The sequence below is a fragment of the Agelaius tricolor genome, unplaced genomic scaffold (genome assembly GCF_023055355.1).
Source record: "Agelaius tricolor isolate 1412-34295 unplaced genomic scaffold, bAgeTri1.0.p SCAF_2, whole genome shotgun sequence".
Lineage (NCBI taxonomy): Eukaryota > Metazoa > Chordata > Aves > Passeriformes > Icteridae > Agelaius > Agelaius tricolor.
The window spans coordinates 54,875,523-54,903,399 of record NW_027269262.1 but is presented as its reverse complement, the minus strand read 5'-3'; the positions used below and the strand labels follow the sequence as shown (position 1 = coordinate 54,903,399).

General features: G+C 36.0%; 1 protein-coding gene across 4 annotated transcripts in view; it reads right to left on the bottom strand.

Moving 5' to 3' along the window:
* The window catches only part of SNTG1 (syntrophin gamma 1), a 319,739-nt gene that overhangs the window by 77,836 nt on the left and 214,026 nt on the right, over window positions 1–27,877 (bottom strand). For all 4 annotated transcript variants that reach the window (XM_071419263.1, XM_071419276.1, XM_071419285.1 and 1 more), the window contains 2 exons: window positions 24,160–24,290; window positions 18,693–18,822 (listed from right to left, as the gene is read on the bottom strand). In XM_071419263.1, coding sequence (XP_071275364.1) covers window positions 18,693–18,822; window positions 24,160–24,290 — 261 coding nt within the window. The remainder of the gene's footprint in view (window positions 1–18,692; window positions 18,823–24,159; window positions 24,291–27,877) is intronic.

The following is a 27,877-nucleotide window of genomic DNA, read 5'->3' as shown; positions in this document are numbered from 1 at the left end:
ACAAGAATTGAAAAGGTATGAAAAAAACCTGACCCAGAAGGAGACACCACAATCATTGCTTCAGATAATGAAATGCAACTGAGTAATTGTGGCTTATATCATAATAGTAGTTGCTCACTGGAGTATGATTACTGCAGTATCAATCACACTAAGAGGTAAAAAAGCTGGTGTTACTTATTACTACAGAGCAAGGAAGCCATGTCATTTTTCCAGCAGAAACCAGACTTAAACTGTTAAATTAAACTATTAAAAATTGATCTATATGTCTCTCCTGGTGTAAAATATCAGATTTCATTAGCTCTTGATTTTTCAAGGCAATTAAATATTATAGATAAGCCAACTTCAATTTTACATTTCACTTACCATTTCATTAAACTTAACATTTAGACAATATAATACCCAGTATATACTATTTTTCTTTCAGAGTTTTTCACAGAATGATAGGGGAAAAACTTTTAATAGTATCCACAGTTTATCTTATCCTAGTATTTCTGAATGCAGGTTGCAAGATATGAATTGATATGAATTTGTTCATTCTATGTAATATAAAAGAACAGCAACAGTTGGTGAAAAGCAATTCAGTTGATTAAAGCTGTTTGTCGAACCCATTTGTATAGTCCTGCCATGATGAGTCTCTTAATGTCTCATAAGTCAATCTATTAGCAAATAAACCTCTACTTAGCATTGGAAGTTCTCCTTATATTGAACCAGACTCTTTCCAGTTGCAGTTTAATCCCATTGCTTCTCATGTAATCCATCACAGACCCAAAGAACAAACTGCTTGCCCTTTGTGTAGTTTTTCTTAAGTTGAAACATTATTTTTTTCTTCAGGCAAAGCCAGTTCCATTTCACCCTGTATTATCTTCCAAGTTCATGCTATTGTCAAAGAGGCCAGAGCTTATTTTGGTAGGCTACTTTTGCATATGAGCACTGAATGACACACATTTTTCCTGAATGACCAGGAGAGCTGACTAGAGCATTACAACAGCTCTGATCCCCTCAGCCTTCCTCCAAAAGTCTTGCAGCCACTTTTTATCTGCTTAGAGTGACACAGAAATGAGTCATGCCTGCATGAAGGAGCAGTCCCAGGTAATTGTCATTTGACTAGATGGCTTTGGCTACATCCCTCAGATTTAAGTTCCTGGTAGACAGAAGACTTCCCACAACATTAGGTCCAGACACTAGAGCAGTTTTCATCACACACAGGAGTGAGTCACTCATGACCAACCAATACAACATTTCCTCATGGGAAAAATGATCCTTAATCTCACAACTTTTCCAGCTTGCCAGGCTTCTATTTTATTTTTAATCTACTCTGTCATTAGGCTTGAAACTTCAGCTCCTGTGGGCAGCATTTTAATGCATCGCTGCCTGAGGAGGGATAATTTCCCTATGAAGAAAATCTGTGAGTTGAAATGTCTTGTTAGCTAGGTTTTTCTCAATCACAGTAGGTGCTATTGTAGATCTTCCTGACTTGTTACCAATCACCTTCTCCACACCCCCATTCCAGATTTCACCCTCTCTGACAGCTTTCCTTTGCAATTTCTCTAACTACTTCTTTAGAGATTTCACCAGCACATACGTTACAGCTGAAGCATCTTCCTCAGCCTTCTTTGGGAAGGGAACTGCAAACCATAACTCCTACAAATTCAGTTTAAGATTTGGATTTAGACATCAATACTTGTGGTTCCCACCTAGTTTCCAACTGAACTGTTAGCAAGTACTGGAAGAAAAATACATCACAACCCAACCAACATTTTCATCAGAAGTTTACTCTGTATATTTTATGTTTGCTAAATGAAGGTCATTACTCTCCTTTTATTCCTTCCCCCTAAAAGTCCTATCCACAGCGTTTGAGCCACTTCTTTACTGAGTCAAATGGGTCCTTTCCTTATAGGTCCCTCTTTCCAGCCTAGTCTTTTCATTCTGACTGGACTGAAGTAGAATAAAGCAGTTTGTTGAAGACTGCAACTAAACATATTTTGTTCCCCTGCCCTCAGTCCATAGACAATCTACTGATCTTGCTCATGAAGAGCTAACAGTTTGCCATGTTTGCATTGTTTCAGGATTCCTCAATTTTGTACAGATAATAACATTTGCAGTTCATAGTCCAGAATTTAATATGACAAAAGGGGTAGTAAAATAACAGAAGAAATGAGGAATTTTATACCATCACAATTGTACATAAAAGGAGACAATTAACTGCCTTGATAGAACCTAATAGAAATGTAGCTAGTGATTTTTAAAATACATTTAATACTTACACCACAGCATACCAGTCTAAATTAATTCCTGATGTCAAAATTCATTAAATTTGCCAGTTGCCAGTAGAACAAACAAATACCTTTACCTGAGGCAACAAAGCTAAAGAGGTTTTCTTTAGTCTTTACAGGTATTATATCTTCCATCACTTCATAATCAACCCATTCATTTACTTTAGTTTGAGTGGATTAAAAATAAAATTATAGAAACATCTTGTCTTTGTTGTGTTATGTCACATTTCACTTCTTCTATGTAAAAGAATTACACAATTCTATTCTCTTGAAGCTCTCAGGAATAACAGCAATATTTATGAGACTATTTGTCTCACAGGACCAGATCAACTTCTTGTAAACTAAAAAATCACTTGTTATTACATTAATTAGATCATTTTCTTGACATAAGATGAAATAGGGGTTGAGAATTAGGTTCACATGATAATAAATATGGTATCAACACAATTGCTAAATTTTATATTACAAAAGAAAAAGAAATTTCATATATAAGATCATTATAAACACCAGAGTTTTTCAGTACCTGTTTTTGCTGGAAGCTCCCTATTCATCTGTATAACTGATCATTTTAAATTTCACTTGAAACACTACAAAATTATTTTGTAGTGCTTGTATAGTTAAAAGTCATATCCTCATATTTATAAAATACACCCTGCCCCTCCTCCTGATATCACTCTGCTCTCTATTCAGATTAATCAGACTGACTCTAGCACTGTATTCAGTTATACCCTGAGCTGACTTTTAATGAGAAACTCTTTTGCAATAAAGCTTCCAGATTGCCATAAATAGGAAAGATTGGACTCTCCTTAACCTTCCTTCTCTTAACAAGCTGCTGAGCCTTAGCTTAAAAAGTCTTGAATTTCATTCCCTTCTAAGGAATACAGTACTCTCTATTGATCTCCAATTTGACCTCATGACTAAGAATTCATTAAAAAATAGTATGCAAAAATCTCTGTAAATATGGGTTTTCTCAAATATCTTCTGGTATTTCTGAAAAGAAATGCTCAAATACTGATCAATATGGTCAAATGCAAGTGTAAAGAGCTGTGTGTCAGTGGAACCATGGATGAAAGGTAGGCCAAGCAGTAGAAGATTTTCTCAAGGGAGAAAAAAGAGTAAGGTAAAGATTTTTGCACAAATGAATTCACTTTCATCTCAGACTTTTTTTTCATTCTTCTTTGAGACGTGTGTTAGAGGACAATTTAATTTTAACAATATTGTTAAGCTGACACTAGTAATAGATGGCATATTTTTCCTGCTTTGGATACAGTCTTCTAATCCTTAAATAGGAAGCCGTATAATAGTTAAGATCAACGGGATTTTCTCAAACCTCTCATAAACTATTTATTGGCATTAAGAATGGCTAAGACAGGCATTAGGGATGTTACAAGCAAATTTATAGATGACTTTTACTTAAGTGTGCATTTTGGACAGATTTCAGAACAGCAACTCCCTGTCTAATTGCATTGCAGCAGTAAAGGAGATTGTTAAGTCAAAAGTATAGATTTTTGCTCTATCAGTATTTCTTGTAGTTCAAACATGATTTAGAGAGAGTCACAGAAGGGCCACAAAGACAATCAAAAGACTGGGAAGCCTGCCATATAAGGAAGCCTAAAAGAACTGGGATTGTTCAGCCTTGAAAATAGAGGGGTTAGGGGAGACCTTATTACCATGCACCAGTATTTAAAAGGTGATTACAAAGATGGAGACTTCCTTTTCACAAGGAGTCACAGGGAAAACACAGGGGTAATAAGTACAAGATACTCGCCGGGAGATTCCAATTTAACACAAGAGAAAAATTTTTGACAATAAGAACAATCAGTCATTGGAATAACCTCCCCAGGGAAGCAGTGGATTCCCCAGCTTTGGATACTTTTAAGATTCACCTGAATGGGGTTCTGGGCATTTTGTATAGACTGTACCTTTACCAAGAAAGACTGGATCAGACCATCCTCGATGTCCCCTTTCAACCTGATATTCTAAGATTCTATAATGTCATAAGGTAATAAATACAAGTAATACTATCCCACATTTTCAAGATACCAAGATGTGTACAGTTCTCTAAGTTCCAACATTAAAAGCGATATCAAAGGAAGAATTGTCCTTATGACACTTAAATTACTGGAATCAATTAAAAAAATTTTCTTTCTTTTTCCCCCCACAATGTCTTCTCCCATTACTTTAGTGAAATTTCAGTTGTCTATTATGGACATTATCTTTCCTGAAAGAAAAGAGCACGCACACACTTACTGAGAAAATTACTCCAGCACTATAGTTAAAATAAAAATCAGGAAACAAATTATTCAACAAAGGTATAATGAAGACAATGGCATAAGTAGAACATAAAAGCTATAATTTGCAAGTGAAATGCATATGTTAAGCTCTAACAAAAACAGATGCTGCGTAATAAGTAAAATTATACGAGGTTACATTAATATGTATTGTCACAATGAGAGAATTAACTGCATAAATTTGACATTATTATAAAAACACTTTAAATAGTAATATATATATAAATGGTCTGTAATTTTTAGAAATTGGAACTGAACAAAGCAACTGAATATCTGATTAGTATCATGCCTATTCATAAAGCATATACTGATGTGAGAGCATATGCTCAAAGCCACAGAAGAGAATCCCAAAGATGTGTGAAGGCAGCAATTTCATCAAATACAGAATTAGTCTTTCAGCATGACTACTAACTGTTCCTAGCAGTAATTAGGTGGATGTTAACACACAAAATTTGCAAAAGATTTAGTTTCGAGCTGGTCACAACTGAACAAAACCAGCAATGAAATAAAGCTATATGAAGAGAGTTTTTACTCTGAAACCATATGCACTGGTTGTTCTGTGCCACACAAAATTTATAACTTCTACTTTACTGCTATTTATTTCATCTAGAAACTTCCAGTTCATAGCAAATGGATTTAGAAGAGAGGCTTAGTCTCTTGAAGGTTTTAAGTAATGTAATGAGGATGTACTTGGAATGCATATATCTAAAATGCTTTTCACTAATGTATACCTCTCTCTGGTATCTAAGATGATCTGATTTTATTCAAGATTGTGTCGCACTTATCAACGGTGACAATCACCTGTTTACAACTGACCTTTTGAGTAAATTCTGATCAAAAAGAACCTTCAATATCTTTCCTTTCTTGTCACTGTCTGCCAATAATTTTCTTTTCAAAATGGAGTCAATCAACCCTTTTCTTCTCCTCTCTGTTATTAATGGTACATATCAAAACTATTTGCACTCTTGCTGCCTGCCAGCTGAGGAGATCTCATGTTGTCCTATCATATTTCTGGTTCTATGTAGACAAGGGATATTTCCCAAGCCCACTCTTAGTTACAAATTCTACTGTGACACTTATTTCCTCTGTTTTGGGATACTAAAGAGTTAATAATTTAGCCATGACACTTCCTTTTTTTTCCAGTGGATAAGTAGAATATGCATCTTACATAAAATATGGCTATCTAGTGAGTTTTGATTATAAAAGTATTCATATGTGAAAATTTAAAAGAAGTTATTTAGCACTGGTAACACTGTATTGGTAGACTCCCTTGTGCTCAACATGCAATACAAATGAAATAACAGGAGTAAACACAGAGAGAGAGACAAAGAATACAAAGAGCTAGTAAGAAGCTGATAAAAGACTGATGAAAAGATTTGCACTATTGAAAATAATCCCTTTATTAATATGAACTTTCACAATCTTCTAATGCCTGGGATAGAAGATGTAAATATGGAAAAAAAAAAAGCAGTCTTTTTTTATGCTGAAAAGGTAACATTTCTGGAGCTAAAGAGTTGTCTATTCAAATCAAAAGGAAAAAAAGCATGCATCAGAGTTGTAGTTTAACAACATAAACCCAACCTGGCCAATGAAGCTACACAGACCAGGGATGAGGCAAGTTGGTTTCTTTTTTATTTGCTGCTGACCTCATCAAGATGCAAACTGCCCCCTAAGTCACCCCACTGTAAAGACTGAGTGGTATTATAACCAGGAGTAAGTAGGAAGTTTCCATGAGTCTGTTTCTATGGCTTTAAAAAAATGTAAGCATAAAACAAATAAGATGTGATTTATTTTTGTTTGGTCTATGAACTTACAAAGGTAAAGGGAAGTGGGTTTTGGATCAGAAGACAAAATAGAGGTCAGATAGCTATAATTACTTTAAGCTACATTTGGCATGCAATCTATCCAGCTATGTAAATGGAAAATTATTTTACTGGTAGAGCTGTCTGCAAGCCTGGATTTTCTAGAGTTCTAGTTGCTATTTGAACAACAGGGAATACTCTTTCTTTAATTCAAATTGCATACTCTGTTTTCCTGACTGCTGCTTATTATAGTTTTGAGATGAAAGTGCTGTTTATGGTTACTGTTTGGTAAATGAATGAGCTAATAGCCATACTGCTGCAGCAAGAGTAGTTAGCTTAATTAAGGTGCAGACATACATTGCTAAATAGTCTGGAGAGGTACACTGACTATCTCGTTAAGTACATAACTTTAAAAATAATCTGTTTAAAACAGCTTGTCAACAGCCTCTTAGGATTTGGCTTGCTATAATATTTTAAAATACAATTTATGTTTATACAGCAATATAAAGATACATTTATGTTAATCTGGTGCAAAAGGAAATAATTCTGATATCAAACATGCATACACACTGTGATTTATCAATTATTTAAAGAGTAACTGGAAAAGAATGTTAGCCTAAGGACACATTTCTTCTTGTGAAACATTCTATGATGTAAAAAAAAAAAAAAAAAAACTTTCAAATTATTATTGCTACAGTTTCAAAATGAGAAAAACATTTAAATGGAATGCACATACAATTTAAATATAAGCTTGAGAAGCCACCTGTGGTTTTTTTGCCGGGCATAGAACAAAATAATTGGTTAAAGTAATATATTCACTCCCTGTAACATCTTCATCACATAAAAATATGTACAGGTGGAAGCCCAAACATCGCTGTAGTCATTGGTCACTTGTATTCAATTTAATAAATATAAAGCAAAGGCCCTTCATATTTGTTTGTTTCATATTTGATTTGTTTCATATTTGCAGTTGCATTTCCATGACTCCTCTTGTAATAAAAAACTTTATGACTTTCTTTGCAGATATCTGGAGCATCTCAAAAAACCTCATTTCAACACCCCTCAGAACACTTCATGGAAGTCACTAATAACATTAATACAAATGGGATCTGAAACAGTAGAACAGGTATCTGAATGTCAGGTCTTTTTGTCTCTTTGGCAGAACATTTCTTTGTGAATGGTCCTCATTAAAATGATAGTCACAATTCTGTGGACATTTACCCATAAAATGCACCTTACTAAAGGTTTTGAGGATTAAATTTTATGTTCCTTTTTTACTTTGTAGAGAGAGTTTAGATTATTCAATCATTTTGCTTGCACAATGTTTTGATTACCTCCCTCCTTCTCAATGAATGGGAACCATCAGTTTATCTTTTTCATAATGCATATATTAGAAGAGAAACATTTTTTCCTTTCTGAACAAAATAGTAAGGCAGAGCAATGGACACTAGGAGTTTGTCTAAATCTACACAGCTGCTGTAGTCTGGTATTTGAGTGAAAAAATATTAAACAAATATATATTTAGAATCACCCAGTAAAACTTGTTCCCTATGCAATAATAATGCTAAAAAAAGATTATCATTTTCCCCAGGTACATCTGCACCTGGGAAGGGAAAACAGCAGCCACAATAAATGGGAATGCAAAGAGGAAAAGAAAAGCAACAAATAGTTTTATTTACACCCTTTATTTTCAGCAATGAATGAGTCCATTGCTAATGCAGACCAAAACATTTTCCATCAATCTGACTTCCCCGAAGCTGTTTTTTTCACACAAATTATTCCACAAGTTAAGTAGTCTAAATGCTCCAAAATGGTGTGGAACACTTCCTATGAGATGAGAGAATCTCAAGAAGCATGGATTTTAATTTCTTCTCAAAACTTGAGAGACATTCTCATTAGATTTTAGAATTTCAGGGCATTGCAAACAACTACAGAAGAAGGGAAAGGGGTAAAGAAGGCTTATCTGACTACAACATTCAAAAATACAGAAAATCCCCAGCTGCTAAGTTAAAGACATCTACATCAGCCTATTTTTGTTGATCTTTCTCTTTCATGGGAAACTTGGCTGCAGAAATGTATGTGGACTTTTCTCATCCTGCTTGTATATCCACACTACGTACCCAGCCTTTCGGTTGTGCTAAAACAACTGTTCATGGGACTGCACTGTTTATAAAATCAGAGAACTGTTAGGTTAAAAATCTGCAAAAATAAAATCTACTCTGTAGCATAGGGAGTAAAGTGTCCTATTTGGTCATGGTAGGTAATACCAGAGCAGCCACCCAGGAATATGGGAGCTACAGTACTTAGGCTGCAGGAGGTAAGTATTTATCTGCTTCAATTAAGCAATATTCCTGCTGGATTAATCCCACCAGACAGTATGGACGAGCCCCCTGCCAACAGCATTGGCAAGAATTTTACGTGTAGCTCTATGGACAGCACAGAGAAGAGCCTCTGGAAGGAGAAGCACAGCCTCAGCCCTGTGCTGTCCCCGGAGATCCTTTGGCCAGCAGTGAGGCAGATGGCATCAGGCTGCAGGCTGAGCAGCACAGAGAGCTCCTGTCTCTCATGTCAGGGTGACTCTACCAACCTGTAGGTTATTATGCTAAAGTACCCTCTTGCCATTTCCTGTTAGAAGTGAGAGAGGTAAGTATTTAATTCAAGGAGATGGAATTACCCTCTGGAGATATCTGCAGTCTTTATATAGTTAATGGGATAGAAGTAACTGCCTATGGTAGGAGGATGAGTTCACTTCCTTCAACTCTTAAATATTTTTAATATCCCTTTATTATATTGGGAGAGTGGGTGGAGAGGATCTTGCTTTTTAGGAACAAACAGCTACCATTTCTGTCACATTACTTAATTCAGCTAAAGTAGAAAGTAGTTATAAAAAGAGAAGTCTAGTTCTTTGGCAATCAGGTACTAGAGAAGAACTGCTGAAACTCCTTTAACAATGTTAAATCGACTGAATTATGTGAGAAGTGCCAGCATGTTGACACACCACAGGAAGTTTTTCATCCTTTTTATTACTTTACAAAATTGCTTTAGGAAATAAACACAGTGAAAACAATATTTTCTGCTAGGCAGGTAACAGCTCTTTCCCTGGAGTAAACAGCCATAAACTTGTGTTGTTTGTTCACCAACAGACTAATAAACACTTTTGGAATTTGGACAGATACTATTTTACTTTGGTTTTTTATCAAGACTTGTCATCTGTACAAGCAGAAAACTAATGAAACATGCAAATATATCACACCTACATAGATTTGTTGTACAACTTTAAATCTACCTCTGAACAACGTGATCTATTATTTGAATGGTCAGTGTATAATGGGAACAGTGGGCTAAAAGGACACTTTTTACTGTTTGTGTGATTTCAATGCATTACACTGGAAGAGAAGTAAAATATCTATTAGTAATTAGAAAAATAAATAAGGTTTTCCTTCTAACTTTTAAGAAGTAGCCTTATGAATACAATTGAAATTATCATGTAATTATCACGTGGATAATTATCACGCTGAATTGTGTATCTGCATTGACCTTACACTACCTTTCTGCCAATACAGCTAAAAGCAAGTGTAAGTATTAACACAAATCAAATTATCCTCCAGTTGCATTTTATGTTGTATTTTATGAACTGAACTATTAAGTAGTCACAGGTTAGGACAGGCATTCTTTAACTGCCTGGTTGCCTTCTTCCCAGCAGTATTTTATGATTTCTCTGTTCTGTGTGTCTAAAAATTAGTGACTGTCTTTCCTATCACAGGAGTTCTCATATAAAAGTAGAATTCAGGATCCTGTTATTTAATCTTTAGCACATAAAGTGCTCTCTTGACAAACTACCCAAACATAACTGGTAATTGGCTCATAAAAACAGCAAAATTGGGGAATAAGAATTACATGATTACATGCATCAAATATAAAAACGTATAACTATTTTAATATTTGTCAAATATTTGTGATTAATAGCTTCTGAGACATTATTTCAAATAGAAAAGGATTGCAGGCTTTATTTCAGAAAGAGATGGAGCAATAAAAAGTTGTTTCATACAATTTTTATAGGCAAAACCTGTATCAAGTGATTTCATAAATGCAGTAAAGAAAAATTTCCTTTGATTTCCTTTGTACTAGAGTTCCTGATTAATATCATTAGGCAAATGCCTTTTCATAGATGGCAAAATTGTCAAGAAATTTGTAAACAATTAGAAAAAAAGGAGAAAAGCGGAAACCTTCATACACTCATTATGAACTGTTCAAAAAGGTACTAATTCTCAAAGGAAATTTATAGTTTTTCAGTTCAGTAAGTCAGAGAGTACCATGCACTAGGAAATGAGAATGAAACAAGGTACTTCATCCTCAGTTTTTCAAGCCTGACTTCATGACCTCAATGACAGCCTGAAACAAGTTTTGGATGTAATTATCTCATTCTCTGAAATAAAAAAAAAATGGTGAGAAGAACCAACAGAACCTTGCAGTCATGTTGGTGCCCACATATGTGATCAACACAGCTATAACTTCAGACATTTCAGACTTCCCCCACAGGTGTTTGCCACTTAACTACCCAGGTATTTTTAGGAGATAAAGAACTTGTCACAGAGTTTCAGAATACCTTCTGTTAACAGAGAAATGGCAAGTCCAATGGCACTTTGGGGCTCATTTCCTCTGCAGCTTAGTGATCATTTGTTGTTTTGCCTCTCTGGTTTTATTTGCTCTAACCTCTTAAACCTCTCCTGGAATGGCTGGAATCCCTCTCTTCTAACCCACACCTCTGCCTCTTCCTCTGACTCCATTCTGTTCCACAGGCAAATATAAGCTGTGCACTACTTGAATGCACTTGCTCTTTATGGCACCTTATGAAGCAAGACAACCAAATGGAGAAAGTGCTTTCAACACATTAGGCTACTAATAAGGTATACCCTGAGGTGTTTTATAGCTGTTTGAGTGCATTTAAATTTCTTTTCATTCTTTTTATCTTTTAATTCTCTGGTTGTGGAAGAAAGGCAAAACTTCTGATGTAGCCACCTTTAAAAATATTTTTTTAAAGTGATTAAGAGGAAATGGATGTCAAAACAAGATAATATTGCTTTAAATACAAATAATTATATTTGTGTCTGTTGTGGGGTTTTTTTAAGCAAAAGCAAAAAGAAGCAATACAAAAAGAAAGGTCATTATTGCCTAGCCTCCCACTTCCCAGTTGCTATTTTATCAACTGCACTTTGTGATTCAACAGCACTTTTAACACATTCTCCCTGAAAATAAACCAACAGTGGAATATTGAACATTTTACTGCACAACAAAAACTAGGTTACAGTAGCTGTAAGTCTCCAGCTGCTACTGAAAGGGCAGCTTGGCATTTTGGCATGAAAGGGCAACTTATAATGAGTCCTTTCTTCTTCCCTGCGCTACCTCTCTGCAAACCCCAAATGGCTCACCCTTATTCCCAGTTAGGGTCCTATTTCCTTTACTCTTGTCATCATTTTTTGCCACTTAAAACCAATCAAGAGGTGTTGTTTGGTTTTGGTTTTTTTTTCTCCTAAATGACAGGCTTCTTGTTACCTTTCACCAGGGTGGAATGTTGAGAGCAAGTGTGACATTCCTCCAAAGTGTCTTGTTTTGATCTGATCAAACAGATCACAGTTTTTATTATAATGTGTTAACTTAAGCCTTCAATAATAATAGAATGAGGGAAGAGAGTCTCAGATCTTCATACAAATCTGCAGAGAACAAAGAATATATTAAATATTGTTTTGCTTTAATTTAAATACTAGCACAAGGCTAAAATTTAATTTGACTCCATACAAAAGTGGATGAATCAAAGTGCAGGGATTCTTTATTGAGTGAGAGAATCATAAATAAAACTCCAAAAATATTCTCTCTGCAAGAATGTTGCCTTTTCTTTTTTAAGATTTACATTAAACTGGTAAATTTAAAAGGAAAGGCTTTTGATTGTATTGTCTTTAGGGACATTGCTTCTCCTAAATTGTATTTTAGATTTCTATACAATATAAATAGAGATGTTAATATTTTAATCAGATATTAAAGACCACTGCAGAAGTTGTTCACTTGTATATGGCAAAACAAAAAAGATACTAATAAAAATAACATGAATAGATGTAACATTTTGGAGAAGCAGAGAAAGAAAATTTAATTTACTTTGAAAACCTATCATGAGTACTTGAAATCTACACCATATATTCCAAAGCAATACTGCAAGACTGCATGTCTTTATGATGAATGCTGTCACCATAATCAGTGTGTCATAACAAATACTCCAACTATGAAGACAGAAATTTCTTGTTACAAATTTCCCAGATAATTCTGGAATAAATTCTTGAAGAAATATTTCTCAAAGAAATATTCCTTTCTTGCACTGTTTTCCTATTTGTCTCATTGTCCTTTAGACTCAATTATATTATAAAAATGCAGATGAAACCCTGGGGAAACAGCAATACAGTTTGGCAAGATTTAAATTTCTTTGCAGCAAAATCAGTACATTTAAGAAGGTGTAAAATTATCTACAATTCTTTAAACAAGGTAAAAATAAATAGTTTTTAAAATAAGACAAACCTCAAATTGCCAAAAATATAAGTAAATATCAGACAGGGCCATATGTAACACTTGATAGAAGTGACATAGAGACAAATGTGGTTTTAATTGTGCACCTGATAACAGCTTGCATTTGAAAAAAAAGTGAGGAAAAGTAGGAGTGATTTATGTTATGTAATCCTGATGCTGCACTGACTACAGTTATTCATGTAGATCTACATGCCTTAAGAGAATCATAGATGGAGAAAGATGGCAGCAGTATGTTACAGGTGTATCAAGTTCTGGTTTTTAAATTTTCCAAGAAAGACCTGGATATCAGTACTGGAATGACTATCTGTAAAATCTTCCATTTACAAGGTTGAGAATGGATTGCAGAACAAAACTCAAAGAGTCAGAACACTGTGACCACCTGAATAGCTAATACTGCTTTAAAAAGTGTTGCATGTATATTTACTTAATAAATAATATCCAATTTGTCTGAGTATTTGTGTCATGAGAAATGTGAATCATGTATGTAAAACTACTCTATTAGTAATACTTTATAGACTTCCTATAATTCTCTATTGTTTTGGCATTCATTTTATAATGCCTTCAACTTCTAAATTACTGAGAGTATTTGATTTCTGCACTACTACAGCATATAATGTAAGAGGTTTGATACTAATGCTGGTATTTTTGGATTTGCTTGAAACATGCATAGCTGAGCAACCAAAAAAAGATAAATATTATTGTAATCCACAAATCATAGGACATTTAAGAGCATATAATTCCTGAAAACTCAAAAATTACTAAAATTGGAGCTGATTGGCTTGCCATTGTATTGTAACTAAAAAACAAAAATATCCAATCTGTTTACTTCACATGAGTGTTATTTATTTATTATGTAATATAACATTCTACAGTATGTCCTTAGTGGTGGTAGTATCCACCAGAAAAAAAGAAACATGTTCTACTAATTTATTTCAATAATTTGCTTACACTGAATATAGTCCTGTGATATTTTATTCTTCCTACAAGTGGAACAGATTGTATTACTCTAATCAGTTTTTTTCTCCTGTTTTTCACTCTTTGTCTCCTCTTCTACCTAGTGACTTAAATAATCCCTGTACCCAAACTTCAACATTATAAAGATAAGGTATTATCATTTTCTTTTTTCTAGTGGAAGTGAAACAATTTTCTTTTTTTTTTTGGTCTTAGCAGCAGTTTCTTTCACTAGGCACTACTTTCTAAGCATACCAAAAAGTTCAATTGAACCTTTAAACTCTTCAGAACAAAGGCTTAGGTTCTGCAAAACACATCTATTGGGCCAATACCCAGTTTGTAGACCTCTTCATGCTAGCTTTCATGCTATTTCTGTGCTTCTATCATCAACTAAGTGTGCCTCATTAATTTCACAAATGCTATTTTTTATACAGAAAAATGCAATGTAATGGCGTAAAATGAAGTTACTGTGAACTAAATCTTGTAAGATCTTCTGGATATTCTCAAGATAAGGTTAAAACTTTTTGCCACCTCCTGCTTAGAAACTTTACCTCAGCTGCCTGTCATTCCTGTCTGACGAAGTTCATGTTGTTTCTTTGCTGTCAAGTGCTAGCTCCAAGGTAAAAACCATAAATGTGTAGCTGTTGCAGTGTTTTTCAAAGAAATTATGGAAGAGGAAAGGGAAAAGAAATATTATTGCCCTCACTATAGAAAAATCTACCACAGAGAAAGCAATGGGCAAGTGACAAATACTGAGTTGTGAGGATAAATCCCCAAAAATTCTATGAAGCTATATCACAGAAGTTGCAAACTCAAATGTATTTTTTTTATTATTCTTTTGTTAAAAAGACCCAAAATGTCTGATTTCCATTGTACTAAAGCCATTAAAAAATTTGCCTTTAACTTCCTGATAATTACAGCACATGAATTAGGGATGTATTGGCAACTGGTGGTTCTTTATAGAGCACATGGTTTTGGATTATTTTCTTAGACTCTTCCAGAGTGTGCTTTCTTTAAAAGCTACATGACCCATTGGATACTGTCATCCTAAAATTCTGAAACATAAGGGATGTAAAGGACTAGAAATCAGTGTCCTGTCAATTACCACCTAATTTAATACAATTTAAAAGTTCATGGAAAGGCAAATAGTTCATAGCTGAATTGAACAACTGAATTGAAAATTCCTACTTGGAGCATTAGCAAGAAAAGAAGCAGCAGCTTGTTCCCTTTTTAAATGGCTTTTGCCAGCCATCCAAATTGGCAAGAAAAAGATGTAGAACCTCATCAGTTCATAGAGGATTTAGAGTTCTCAAGCCCAGGTTCAATTTAGCATATTCAGATTTCAGCACATTAACTTCAGTATCAGGATTGCTTAGACGAAAAGTTCTGGTTTAATATAACCCTTCTGGTTTTTGAGAGTACTGATAAAACTGGCAAATTTTTAATACAGGTGCAATTCAAGTGACTGAAGTTGGAGAGGAATCCATCTTCAGAAATGAATAACCCTTATAGATTCATTAGTTACAGTGTGATATTCAGTCACTTCCAACAGTGCATTTATATAGTATGCATTTTGGTTGCATGCCAGTATACAACCCCATTCATGTTGTGCAATTTTAATGTATTTCACTTTACATGAAATATGAGCTCTTGGGACCAAAAAAATTAAAATTACCAGTATCACTCTCAGTATCCTTAAATCTCTAGAGGATGCCTGTGCTAACCTCCTGAAGATGAAGAAAAAGAGTAACTACCTGAGGTTTGTCTGTTAAAGATAGTCTGAAATAAAGTAAACTACATCAGTCAGCACATGGATTTTTTTAAAAATCTCTTCTTATTAGTCAAAATATAATTTCTATATCTCTGCACAAAAATTTTAACTGTCTTTTTGCATAATAATATGAGTTCTAGCTTGTATTATACTATGATTAGTAGTATAACCAATGCAGGAAAAATGTGTTTCCTTGCAGATATCATCTTCCAGACTCCATTCAGTTAGCAACATTGCCTTTTAAAAATGATGGTCGTGTCAAGGCATTTGTATTAGCTTCTACTTCTGCATTTCTGTTATGGCTTTGGTAAATACTGGCTATACTGCTGATCCTGCAATTCAGTTGTGTCACGTTGGTGTCGGATATGGACATGTTCGATCATGAAAGAAGAGTTTTTTTACAATATCCTTAGAAAAACCTAATTGATTATAGTTATAGGTTTAACAAGGTATTTTGGAGCCAGGGACCTACATTCACAACTATTAGATACATGTGGCAACATAGGACTTGTTATTCTGATGGTTCAAAACCATCAGAATGCACTCAAACCATTTTTGGGATTTGAACCATCAATTAATTTTTTTCAGGCAGTCTGTGTGTGAAAAAAGTAAAAGAATTAATATTTTCTGACTCAGACTAGTATACCACTTTTTTTTTTTTTTTTTTTGGTCAAAAATATCCAGGCATTTCTTTGGGAGATTTATTCAGAGAAACTCACTTTGGCCCCTCAAAGACACAAATGACAGGTTATCAGGATATATATCTATCTCCTTAGGTATCAAGTATGAACTCACCACCCTAGGGTCCTTTACCAGTCAAAGGAAAGACAGACATGTCCTGAGGGAATTGATTTCATTATAAAATGGACATCAACAGTAAATAATAAGATTCTCTATGGATTTTCTGCTTGAAGACATCTAAAGTTAGGCAAGAGAAATCTCACCAAAATGTACAGAGCCCAGATTTGATACAAGGGTAAAGGAAGTGCTTTCATTAACAATCTAGCTGTTGCAGTCCTTTTCTCTGATTCTACTTCCTTTTTTTTTTCAAAAGGTAGATAGCTATGAGAAACATCATGTAAGTAAATATTTCTGTGAGCTGCATGGTATTTTAATTAAATAAATTATTTTCTGTAACCTCTAGATAGGAATGAGAAGTTAATTGAAACTAAAAATTGCTCAATTTACCCAAAGAATTAGAAAAAAATCCTTAACTATCTTTGTTTCTTTGGCTCTGGATGACACAGTAAGGGAGAATGACTATGAGTAAATGCCTCTCTCAGATAGGAAAAATGCTAACATCAACAGTATGTGCATGTCAATAACCATCTTATAAAGAAAAAAAACCAAAAACCAGGGACCTCTAATCACATCTAATCATTCTTCTCTGTAATTTGGGTTTTTTCCCTCTCTGTGTTCGTAAGGTTTCTTATATTCACTAATCACTTATGCTGTCAAAAAACTAATTCTTTCTGGCAACTGACAATTTAAAAGAAAAGTATATTACAGGAAGGAGAGTGTCATTGTTTTTCAGAAATCTGTAAGAGCTATGAACAAATAGGACAATTCTAAAAATAAACCCGTGGATAATTATCATAAGCCCTAAGTCTCATGGCTACTTTACTGGATGTCTATGAGATAAAGTAAATACCAAGACTGGCATAATAGCTGCATAATTTAGGCTATTTACCTCTTATAAAACATTAGATTATTTTTTCTGTATTTTATGGAAACCAGTGTACTGTAGTCAGAAAAAATCATGTAATAACATTGCATTGCCAAAATTCAAGTTATGCTAAGTAACCATAATTATAGTCTCATCAGAGCTGAAGTGTTTCAAAACACCTGTTAAATTTAGGTGCCTCTGCCTAGAGTTACAAGCAAATAAATCCACTGATTTAAGTAGCAAGAACCATTAGTAAACTGAAGTAAAGATGGTAAGAGAAAAAAAACAGAAGCCTCAATTGTCAGGGTGCCTAGTGAGACAAGAAAGGTTCTACATAGCAACAGCATTTTAAGTATGAATAAATAGCCATAAAGTTCGCTGGTACTGCATGGAAGCTTGCAGATGGCAGATGAATTCATGTCTGTCATGTTTTTATAATACAATGACTTTTACATATTGCTGCCAGATGGAACACAGTTTTGCATCTTGATTATAAATCTCAAAAAAATACAGCTTCCTTCAATGTGTTCCCTATATTTGAAACAAAAGCAAATTCAGAGACAGATTTGGGAAGCCAAAGCAGATTTAAGGAAATATAAATTAAATCCTCAAGGGCTTCCTTGTTATAATTCAATTCAAAATAATGGAGCTCCCCATGTGTTCTCAGTTTTTTAGGAAAACCACAGAAGGTATACAGGTTCCTACACAGGGAGAACTACACATTCATTTTTAAATGTAAATACATACCTGTAAATAGTCAGGTCCAGAAGACCTCTTAAATGAACTTAGTATTTGGAAGAATGTTTATATAACATTTATTCCCGCTTCAACAAAAAGTGGTATCTATCCCACAAGCTCAGATGGTAAGAGTGCAGTGCATGAAGCATAAATGCATTTAATCATTGCTGATAACGAGTATCTGTATGTACACCACAGAAGTACCTTGCCTTTCCCATCATGACATCTTGACAGATCTAAAATCTAATTCAGATCTGGTTATACCACTTTCTGGAGAGATGCACTATGAAGAAAGTACAGGATTTTTGTATTTTATATGTATTCCTGCATCACACCTGGCTTCCTCCTGTGCGTCTGGTCTTTGCTTCTAATCCTAATTGGTATTGCTACGAAGCGAATAACTCTGATAGCAAAAAGTGAATTATGTGACTGCAGGGAAGAATATTTTCCTATTCAATGGTTTCTCACAGAGTCTGATTTGACAACAAACTTGAGTTGACTTCTCTCAGACAGCCTGAAGCATTGTTTATATGCAGATAATTCGGTGTGTGAACCCATTAGGCTTTTATGACAGTTATAATCAAATATGATTGGGAAACCTTCTGGCTTACTTGGATCCATACTTACATTGTGCTTTGTGAGGTTGGAAATGTTACTTGCTATTGCTTGTAGCCAGTCAATACAGTCTTCAGCAGAGAGACACTGAATTATTCCACTGCAAACCCCATCCACAGCAATTACTTGGAACGCATTTTGCCTATAGACATATCATAACAGATCAGGTCAGAAGAAAATTTTATCTTTTCTAGCATATCATCCTAACAATACTTGTAAAAATGCTTTTCTTTCAACTACAACGAAGGTCAGCCAGTGAACACCGATAAAATGCTGGTTCTCCTGTTTTATAAATACCTGATGTATTAAAACAATCATGCTAAAAGGTCAGACAATGCTAAGCTTCCATAAGGCTATAAAAGAATTCCATAGACCAGCTCCACAGAATCTTGACCAGCAGGCTGTACAACCTCAGAAGCCGAACAAGTGATAGAGCTGATGCTTATCTAAGACTTAATACAGCAGGCTACTGAGAAGGAAAGTGCATTAGAAACCATGGGCAATTATTTGGTAAATTCAGTGAATACCAGTATCTTTTTCTCAACACCTTTGTTTTATTTTTATAATACAGTGTCTAAACACATTTGGATTACTGTCTGGAGCCCCCTTGTTGCCTGCTCAAGCTTATAGAATTTTGTTTCTCTTTTAAACTACTGATTGAAAACTTGAAGAAGTCAAAATTGATCAAGTAGCATTAATGATTTTTCCAACTGAATTTCTGAATATAGGATCATCACCAAAATACTCTACCCCCAGCACCAATCTGGGCACATATACAAAAATCCATCATGCATTATATATTGATTTTCCACTTCTAGACACTGAGCAATTATAGAACAAGAGAAAATTTTTCAGATGCTTAAGTAGTAACAGACCTAATTTCTTCAGTAAAAAAAATTGTTTTATTTGCTAAAAGCTCTTGTAAGACTCACAGGTCTCTGTCTTCAAAACTGAAAAACCTCAATAATAATCCATATCTCAGAGAAGGAGATTACTAAACATAGAGAGAGTACCAAGTTCCACTGCTGACATTCTGCTACAAGCCCAACTGTTAATGATCAATTCATAGTTAAGATTAAGTACATCATTCAGATTCTTTGAGAATGGCTCAAGCAAATTGCCTGTTATCTCCAGGGTAGAACTGAGTGACACTAATGACAGCTTCTGGCACCAGAAGAGAAATACCAATTTTGAAAAGCTGTTTGTTTGGGGTCTTTTACCTCTTAAAATTTTATTTTAGTTGTATACAGTGTAAGGCTAATATCTGTCTTCATCCGTGTTGAGAACAGACTGTTTCTTCAGTCAGGAAAAGCAATAGAAATTAACTAGAGCCATACCTTTGCTTTGAGTGTTCTAGCATGAGAACCAGCTTTTTCAGGATAATTAGGCTTATATTAACATGATCTTTCAGGGTTCTTTAGTTTATTTAAATCCAGCAGTTCAGTTGTCTTTCCCAGGGGTAGTGATTTTTCTTTAAATTCACAAAAATACCAACCAAGACAGACTTCTTTCAGAGACTCATTTTCACAATAATTCTAGTAAAGTTTTAAAGGAAGATTTATTAAAAGAATCTTCAGGTAGTGTTGCTAGCATTTATTTATTCTATCCTTTATTTTAGATGGCTATAAATAGAAATAGCAAATTTTTCCAGAATAAATTTCTAAACCTTTACATGAAGACCATAGCATGGGCTCAAAATTGTTGATGATCTCTTTTAAGAAGAAAACCACCAGTTTCAGGATTTACCTTGTTTCTACACAGTATATCATAAATCAAAGCAAGGATCTAAAATATCTATTAATGAATAACATTAACACAAGTACAAAAACCCCATTATGTTTCAGATTCAATCCTCATGCACATATTTCCCTTGGACTACAAACACAGTGAATATAGTGCAGTTGGGGCATCAGATTGTTCCTACTGTTCCTAGGAATTTGATCTGTGCAAATACAAAATCATCCATCCATAATGTTATTACCCAAGTATCAACACCAAATTACTCAAATATCAATAGTATGATACATGGTCACCTAATAAATTACTTGTGAATGTGTCCTGGCAGTAGATAGCCTTAGATTATTGTAATAGTGTTTTCTTGAGCAACTCTACCAGCCCAAGTCCATAATACCATGCAAACCTGAAAACATAATATGTTAAATAGATGTTTTGTACTAAATGGAACAAATAGTAGAATAATCACTTCATAATATACCAAAAAATTGGGAATGGATAAACACTTGTTCAGCTACACATTTCAGGTTCTTGGCCTTCTGGAACACAAAAGCTATATTTGAAATAATTAAGCTTTGCAAGATCAATTTGAATGTCTTCTAGAATTCTGTCCAGATATTCTGCAGAATTTATGTGTTTCAACCAATCAACTGGAAAAGCTAGAATATGACTATGAGGTTTAATATTGTGTGTGAGAACAATATATTTCCATATTCAACTCTGAATTATAGAAGTTATTAAGCTTTACACAGTGAAAACAGCCTTGTAAATACTAACAATGGAAAATGTAATGCATTAGCTTTCATTTCATGTTGCTTCCTTATATTATTTTTAACATCCTTTCTTTTATGTTGATGTTTCTAGCAGTCTCTTAAAAAAGTATCTACCTTTCTCTCACAACAAATTCTGAGAGGGAGTAACATTTAAAAATGTTTACAGTAATTTAAAATAGTCATATAAACTGTCTTGCTAGCAACATAAAATGCTGGTTCTATGCTTTGAGAAAAACCCTCTCTCATACGCATCCTGCATTTTTGGGTTTTTTGAAGACCTACTTCCTCATGTTTGACAGATTAGAAGGACACAAGGAAAAAATTATCAGAGTAGTTTTTCAAGGTTTGAGTATGAGTTCAGGTATTTTGTTTCATATTAATATACCTTTGTTTTCTAGAAGTTCAGATCTCAGGTATATCATTACTACCCAAGACACTTGCTTTATTATATACAAGTTCCATAATATGAACTTTAAGCTAGTTTTTTATTGATGCAGAAGGCTGAATTTTAAAACCCTAGATCTCTGAACAGCTGCTTATGTGCTAATTTTCCATGTGAGTAGTTCTATTCAGTACCTTATTTGAAGTATACAGTAGAATAGATCTCAGATTTGGCTGTTATGGTTTTGAGTGCTTTATGCTTCTCTGTTAAATATGGAGCTGAAGGCTCTCACAGAATTTTGTAAAACATCTCCTGCCTCTCTGGTGCCTTGATCCTGCTCCAGTTCAGTCCAGCCAAGAAGCCTTTGTAGCCTTTGGTTTCCACCTTGCCTCCCTGGGCCGGCCGCTGTTCCTCAACAGACCAAGGTTCATGTAGCCAAGTAAATATGACCCTGCTATTACTAGTCAAAAACTGCAGGCTGGCTTTGGCTCCAGAATGATCTACAACAGCTACTGCCTAACCTGCATTAATTCTAGCTCTGTGAATAGGAGAAATGGCTGGCAGACCTAGGCAGTGTAATTCTAAGAAACAACAGCCCTAAGAACCAACTGAGGCAGTGGACAGCTTTTGTGCAACTTTTAAATGTTTACTGAGTACCAATAAGAAACAGTAAAATTAACCCCACAAAAATCCCAAACAGATTGAAGAAGACTTCTCTTCCCCCAGTCTCTGGGGGTTTCATAAATCCAGTCCTAGGAGGTTCATTAGAAGAAGAAACTATGGAGTAGCCTGTTCTGTACCTGTACACAGCTTTCCTGCAGATAATGTCTTTACATACTAGAGCTCACAGATGTATTTCAGTGTGAGAACTTCATTCTTATATTTACAGATGATAAATGAATCCATACAATAGCTAGATCCTTAAAACATTTAACAAGTATGATCTTACATACTTGCCTTGTTGGACTTTGTAGCTACTTTCATTTCTATTTCATTGCTTTACAAACATTAAGCATTACAGAATATTTTGTCGTCCCTCCTAATTTCTTCTGATTTATTAGGATAATATTAAATTAAACAAAGTCAAGGTCCAGGTCTGTATTGGGTCTTTCTGAAATGAATTTTATTTTCCCCACAGCAGCCCTCATAGTATTGTGCTTTGTATTGGTAGATAGAAAGATATTGATTGCACAGCATTGTTTTGACTACCCCTAAGCAGTATTGGCACAGCATCAGAGCTATTATTCCAATATTCCCTCCTCACCAACAGGCTGGGGAAACAAAACAAAAAATAGCTAGGACAGCTGACCCAAACTGATCAAAGGGATACTCTATACCATATGACATCTGCTTAGCAATGAAAGCTAGGAGAAAGGAAGGGCAGGAGGGACATTAATTAGTTATGACACTTGTGTTCCAGAGCAACTACTACATGTACCAAAGCCCTACTTCCCAGGAAGTGACTGAACATCACCTGCGGATGGGAAGTAGAGAACAAATATTTTGGGTTTTTTCTTCCATGTGGGGCTTTTGCTTTATTAAACTGCCTTTATCTTGACTCGCCAGAGAATTTCAATCTTATTTTCCTCCCCTCCATCCTGTTGAGGAAGGCAGTGATAGAGAAGCTTGGTTGATACTTGGCATCCAGCCATGGTCAACCCATCACAATGATGCAATAAAGTTAAACCTGACTATGACCTTTGGACAGCTATCCCAGTGATTGTGACAAATTTGCAATGAAATTAAATGTTAACACATGCAAAGTAAAATATGGGGAAAAAAAACCCTTAGCTATATGGAAACAGAACCAAAAAACCCCACCAACTCCCTGCTGTAGCTACAAACATCAAGCAAAGAAGTACAAAAACTGGGAGATGCTTATCAGTTCAGGCTCTTGCTCATGATCCTCACCTGAGTATGGTTGCAGCTACTCCTGTGCCTGGACACGCATCCCACTGATCTGGACCTTTAGGCTCAGTTCCCAGCCTAAACTGAGCCCCACCTGACCATGATGGTCTCCTGTAAAGACTGTCCCTAAGCCTTCTCTGTTTCTCCATGGGGAGAAGTGGGGTAGGATCATTTTCTGCATGGACTGCCACACTCTCTCTTGGCTTGTCTTCCTCATGATTATTTCACCCAATGTAGGTATCAGATTATGTTTTTAACACAAACAGAAGGAAATACATTTTAAAAATATAATCACATTGCAGAGCTCAATGCCATAATGCATTGCAAAAATCAAAGATATAAAAACAAGCCACTTAGAAAGAAGCTTTTGAGGACAGGAGCAAGCATTAGCAGCTATTAAATATGATGATGTATGTTTCATCTCAAACTGCAAAAGGTGCTGAGGACTAGATGTAAGTAGAAAGATCACCCATCATCTCCTCCCCATCATACCAGGTCCCAGTTGATGTCAGAGGAGAACATGAGCCAAGGTGGACCTAGAAAGACCTTTATGAAAGCTCCTATATTCATGTATCTGTTAGCTGCCATGGAACTAATAACACAATTTCTCCAACAAGGCAACTCCCTAGGGCATGCATCTGTCAACCAAGAAGTCAAATTACAGCCTTCAGAACTTCTTTACCTGCACAAATCTGATCCTGGAAGGTACTGGGAAAATCGTGAATGAAGAAGTGGAATTAATCGAAGATCACACCACCTCTTCTCCCACCTAAGTCCTGGGGATGCTGGCCATGAGGAACATGATAACGTATCCTGAAAAACATTAAAAGGTTCTTCTCAGTTTTGAACTTTGTTGTAAGAACTCAGCAGATTTGGAAAGAATGAGATAGACTTCAAAGACTTATATTTAATTTGGCAGTGTTCCATTTTAGCCTAAATCATTTGTCATTAGTTTTAGTGAGCACTGGAAATATTCTGAATAGGACCTCTAAATTATTCACAATAGAACCATAATTCAGTAGTTACCTGTGGCTCTGTACACATTTACATACATATCTTTTCTAATGATATCACCTCAAAACATGGTAATTGGGAGTGGAATTTAACATGTGATGAAAATTGTCAAAATTGTCAAAACTACATGCTGAAGTGCTGAATATTTTAATTTTACCTACTTACAGAAGACATTGCTTATATGAAAACTGAACTTTATCATGTTTATGATCATATCTACAAAGAATGAGTATTTAAATATCTAGAGTCTAATTTGACCAGCCTTCTTAAAGAATATCGATTTGCATGAGAAATGCTATAGAAAGCTAAATTATCAACATCTGTTTCTAAAAATACAACACCTCTTTCTTTATAAAATGCTTTATAAAATAGTGCTAATGATTATGTTATTTTTCTGAGAGAGCAGGATTCTTCAAAGTGCCTTCTCACAGCAACAAAGGATGAAGAAAAGGCTGAGGTATTTAATGCCCTCTTTACCACAATCTTTAATAGTAAGACCAATTATTTGCCTGGTAGCAAACCTCTGAGCTGGGAGACAGGGATAAGGAGCAGACTGAAGCCACCATAATCCAAGGGGAAATGGCCAGTGATCTGCTGCAGCAGTTAGGCACATATAGGTCTATGTGGACAGGTGGGATCCACTGAAGGATAGTGAGGGAGCTGGCACAAGTGCTCAGTGAGTCACCTTCCATCATTTACCAGCAGTCCTGGCTAACCAGCAAGCTCTCAGTTAACAGGAATTTGGCAAATATGATGCCATCTACAAGACAGGCTAAAAGGAGGATTTGGGGAACTACAGGCCTGTCAGCTGGACCTGGGGCAGGTCATGGAGCAGATCACCCTGAGTGCCATCCCACACCATGTACTGGACAACCAGGGAATCAGGCCCAGCCAGCACAGGTTCATGTAAGACACATCCTGCCTGACCAGCCTGATCTCCATTTATGACCAGGTGACCAATCTAATGGATGAGGGAATGGCTGTAGATGTTTTCAGACTGGACTTTAGTAAAGCTTTTGGCACAGCATTCTCCTGGAGAAACTGTGCTCATGGGTGCACAGTTCACTGGTGTCCTAGGGTGACATTATGATGCTTGTATCCCCAGTCATCTGTTATGTTTATGAGGCGGGGAGAAGAAGAAGCACAGAGTTTCGTTATCAGCTGCACTCTCCCCCACAGTCTTCTGGAACACAGAACTCCACTGTAATTGTGTGGGCATGGACGGGGCATAACGCTACGCTCCCTTTGATTTTTAGTTAGTTAGTTTAGCTAGCTGGGGCAGTCTGAGTTTTCCCTGGACTGTTTTTCTTTCCCTTTTTCTTGGAACCATTTGAACCTGCTCCAGATCAGGATCCAGGGAAACACTGAGAATTTGCACTTTGTAGCCTGCTGGGGTCTGCTTTGGGCCACAGCCTTTGCCAGTGCCGGAGTGACCGATAACTGAGCAACCACCCACTGGAGAAACTTTCTGAATTTGTCATCTCTTTAGAGCAGTGGATGAGTTTTGTCATCTGGTATTGTTCATTTTGTATGCTGGAGAGTGCCTTGCCTGTTAAATAAACAGGTTCTTTCCATTTCTCTCCAAGGAAATTTTTCCAAACCAGTTTGGGGGAGGGGCTGTGTGGGCTGGCTTTTTGGGGGGGTGCCTTTTGGAGGTTTTCTCCCAGATTTGCCCTAAACCAGGACAACTGGGTAAAAAAAATGGCTGGATGGAGAGGCCCAGAGAGTGGTGGTGAGTGGAGATATATCCAGTTGGTGGACAGTCATGACTGGTGTTGTCTAGGGCTCAGTGTTGGGGCCGGCACTGTTTAATATTTAATATTGATCTGGAAGAGGGGATGAAGTGCACCATGAGTTCACAGCTGACATCAAATTGAACAGGAGTGCGGATCTGCTGAAGGGTAGGAAGGCTCTGCAGGGGGATCTGGGCAGACTGAATCAATGGACTGAGGTCAATTGTATGAGATTCACAAGACAAAGTTCCAGGTCCTGCACTTTTGTCACAACAACCCCAGGCAGCACTAGTGACTAGAAACCTGCACGATGAGAAAGGACCTGGGGGTGCTGGTTAACAGCAGCTGAACATGAGCCAGTGTGTGCCCAGGTGGCCAAGAAGGCCATCAGCATCCAGGCCTGATCAGAAATAGTGGGGCCAGCAGGACCAGGGCAGTGACTGTCCCCCTGTATTTGGCACTGGTGAGGCCACACCTTGAGCGCCATGTTCAGTTCTGTGCCCCTCACTCCAACAAGGACATTGAGGTGCTGCAGCATGTCCAGAAAAGGGCAACATGGTTGGAAAAGGGTTTGGAGCATAAGCCCTGTGAGGAGCTGCTGGAGGAGCTGAGGTTGTTTAGCCTGGAGAAATGAAGGCTCAGGGAGACCTTATCACTCTCCATAACCACCTGAAATGAGGCTGTAGCCAGCTGAGGGTTGGCTGCTTCTTCCAAGTAACAAATGACAGTATATCAACATGTCAGTAAAATTAAACCTGCTGATTTACATTCATTTTAATCTAAGATTTCTTTTTTTCTTTTTACTGGTATCTTCTATAATATAAATATTACCAAAATTAAGTACACCTTATATTTTTCTAGAGTGTGCATTCTGTGTAAGATCTATGGAATTATGAAGCTTTACCAATTTGAACTTTGCTTTTGCATATATGTTCATATATCTTTTACGTATATGAAACAAAATATCACAATAAATATCATGTTAGCTGAGCAGCAAGCTTTTCATAGGTAGTTCACTTATTTAAAACACTGAATTTCTGGTGAGAAATTCCACAGATGCAATAAAAATAAATAAATTATTGGCTAGGAAGACTATGCTAGGATGTTGTTTTGAACATCTTGAATTTTTAATGTTTTCTCTCTGCTTCTGGCAACCTTTCTTCACCTGTGATTAAACTTAAGGAAAAGATGAAATGCAATAAAAGTTCAAGTACAAACTGTAGGCCTAGATATGGCTACAACAAAAATGGTAACCCTGCCTTTAGACTGCATAACTCTGTAAACTGTTGACAAAAGACCAAAGTCTTGTCTACTCCAAGTTCTGAGTCAAAAGCCTCCTTCGAGTGAATGAAAAAGGCTATAAAATTAAGAAACAAGACTGTGGCTGTACATCACAGAATCATGGGATGTCTGAGTTGGATGGGACCCACAAGGTTCATCAACCCCAACTCTTGTCCCTGTACAGGACATCCCCAACAATCTCACAATGTTCCTGAGAGTTTTTTCAAACTCTTGCCCTCTGTGAGGCTGATGCTGTAACCACCTCCCTGGGGAGCCTGTTTCAGCGTTCCATCCTCTAAGCAAAGAACCTTTTTCTAATATCAACCTAAACAGACACAACATTCCCTTGGGCCCTATCACTGGTCACACAGA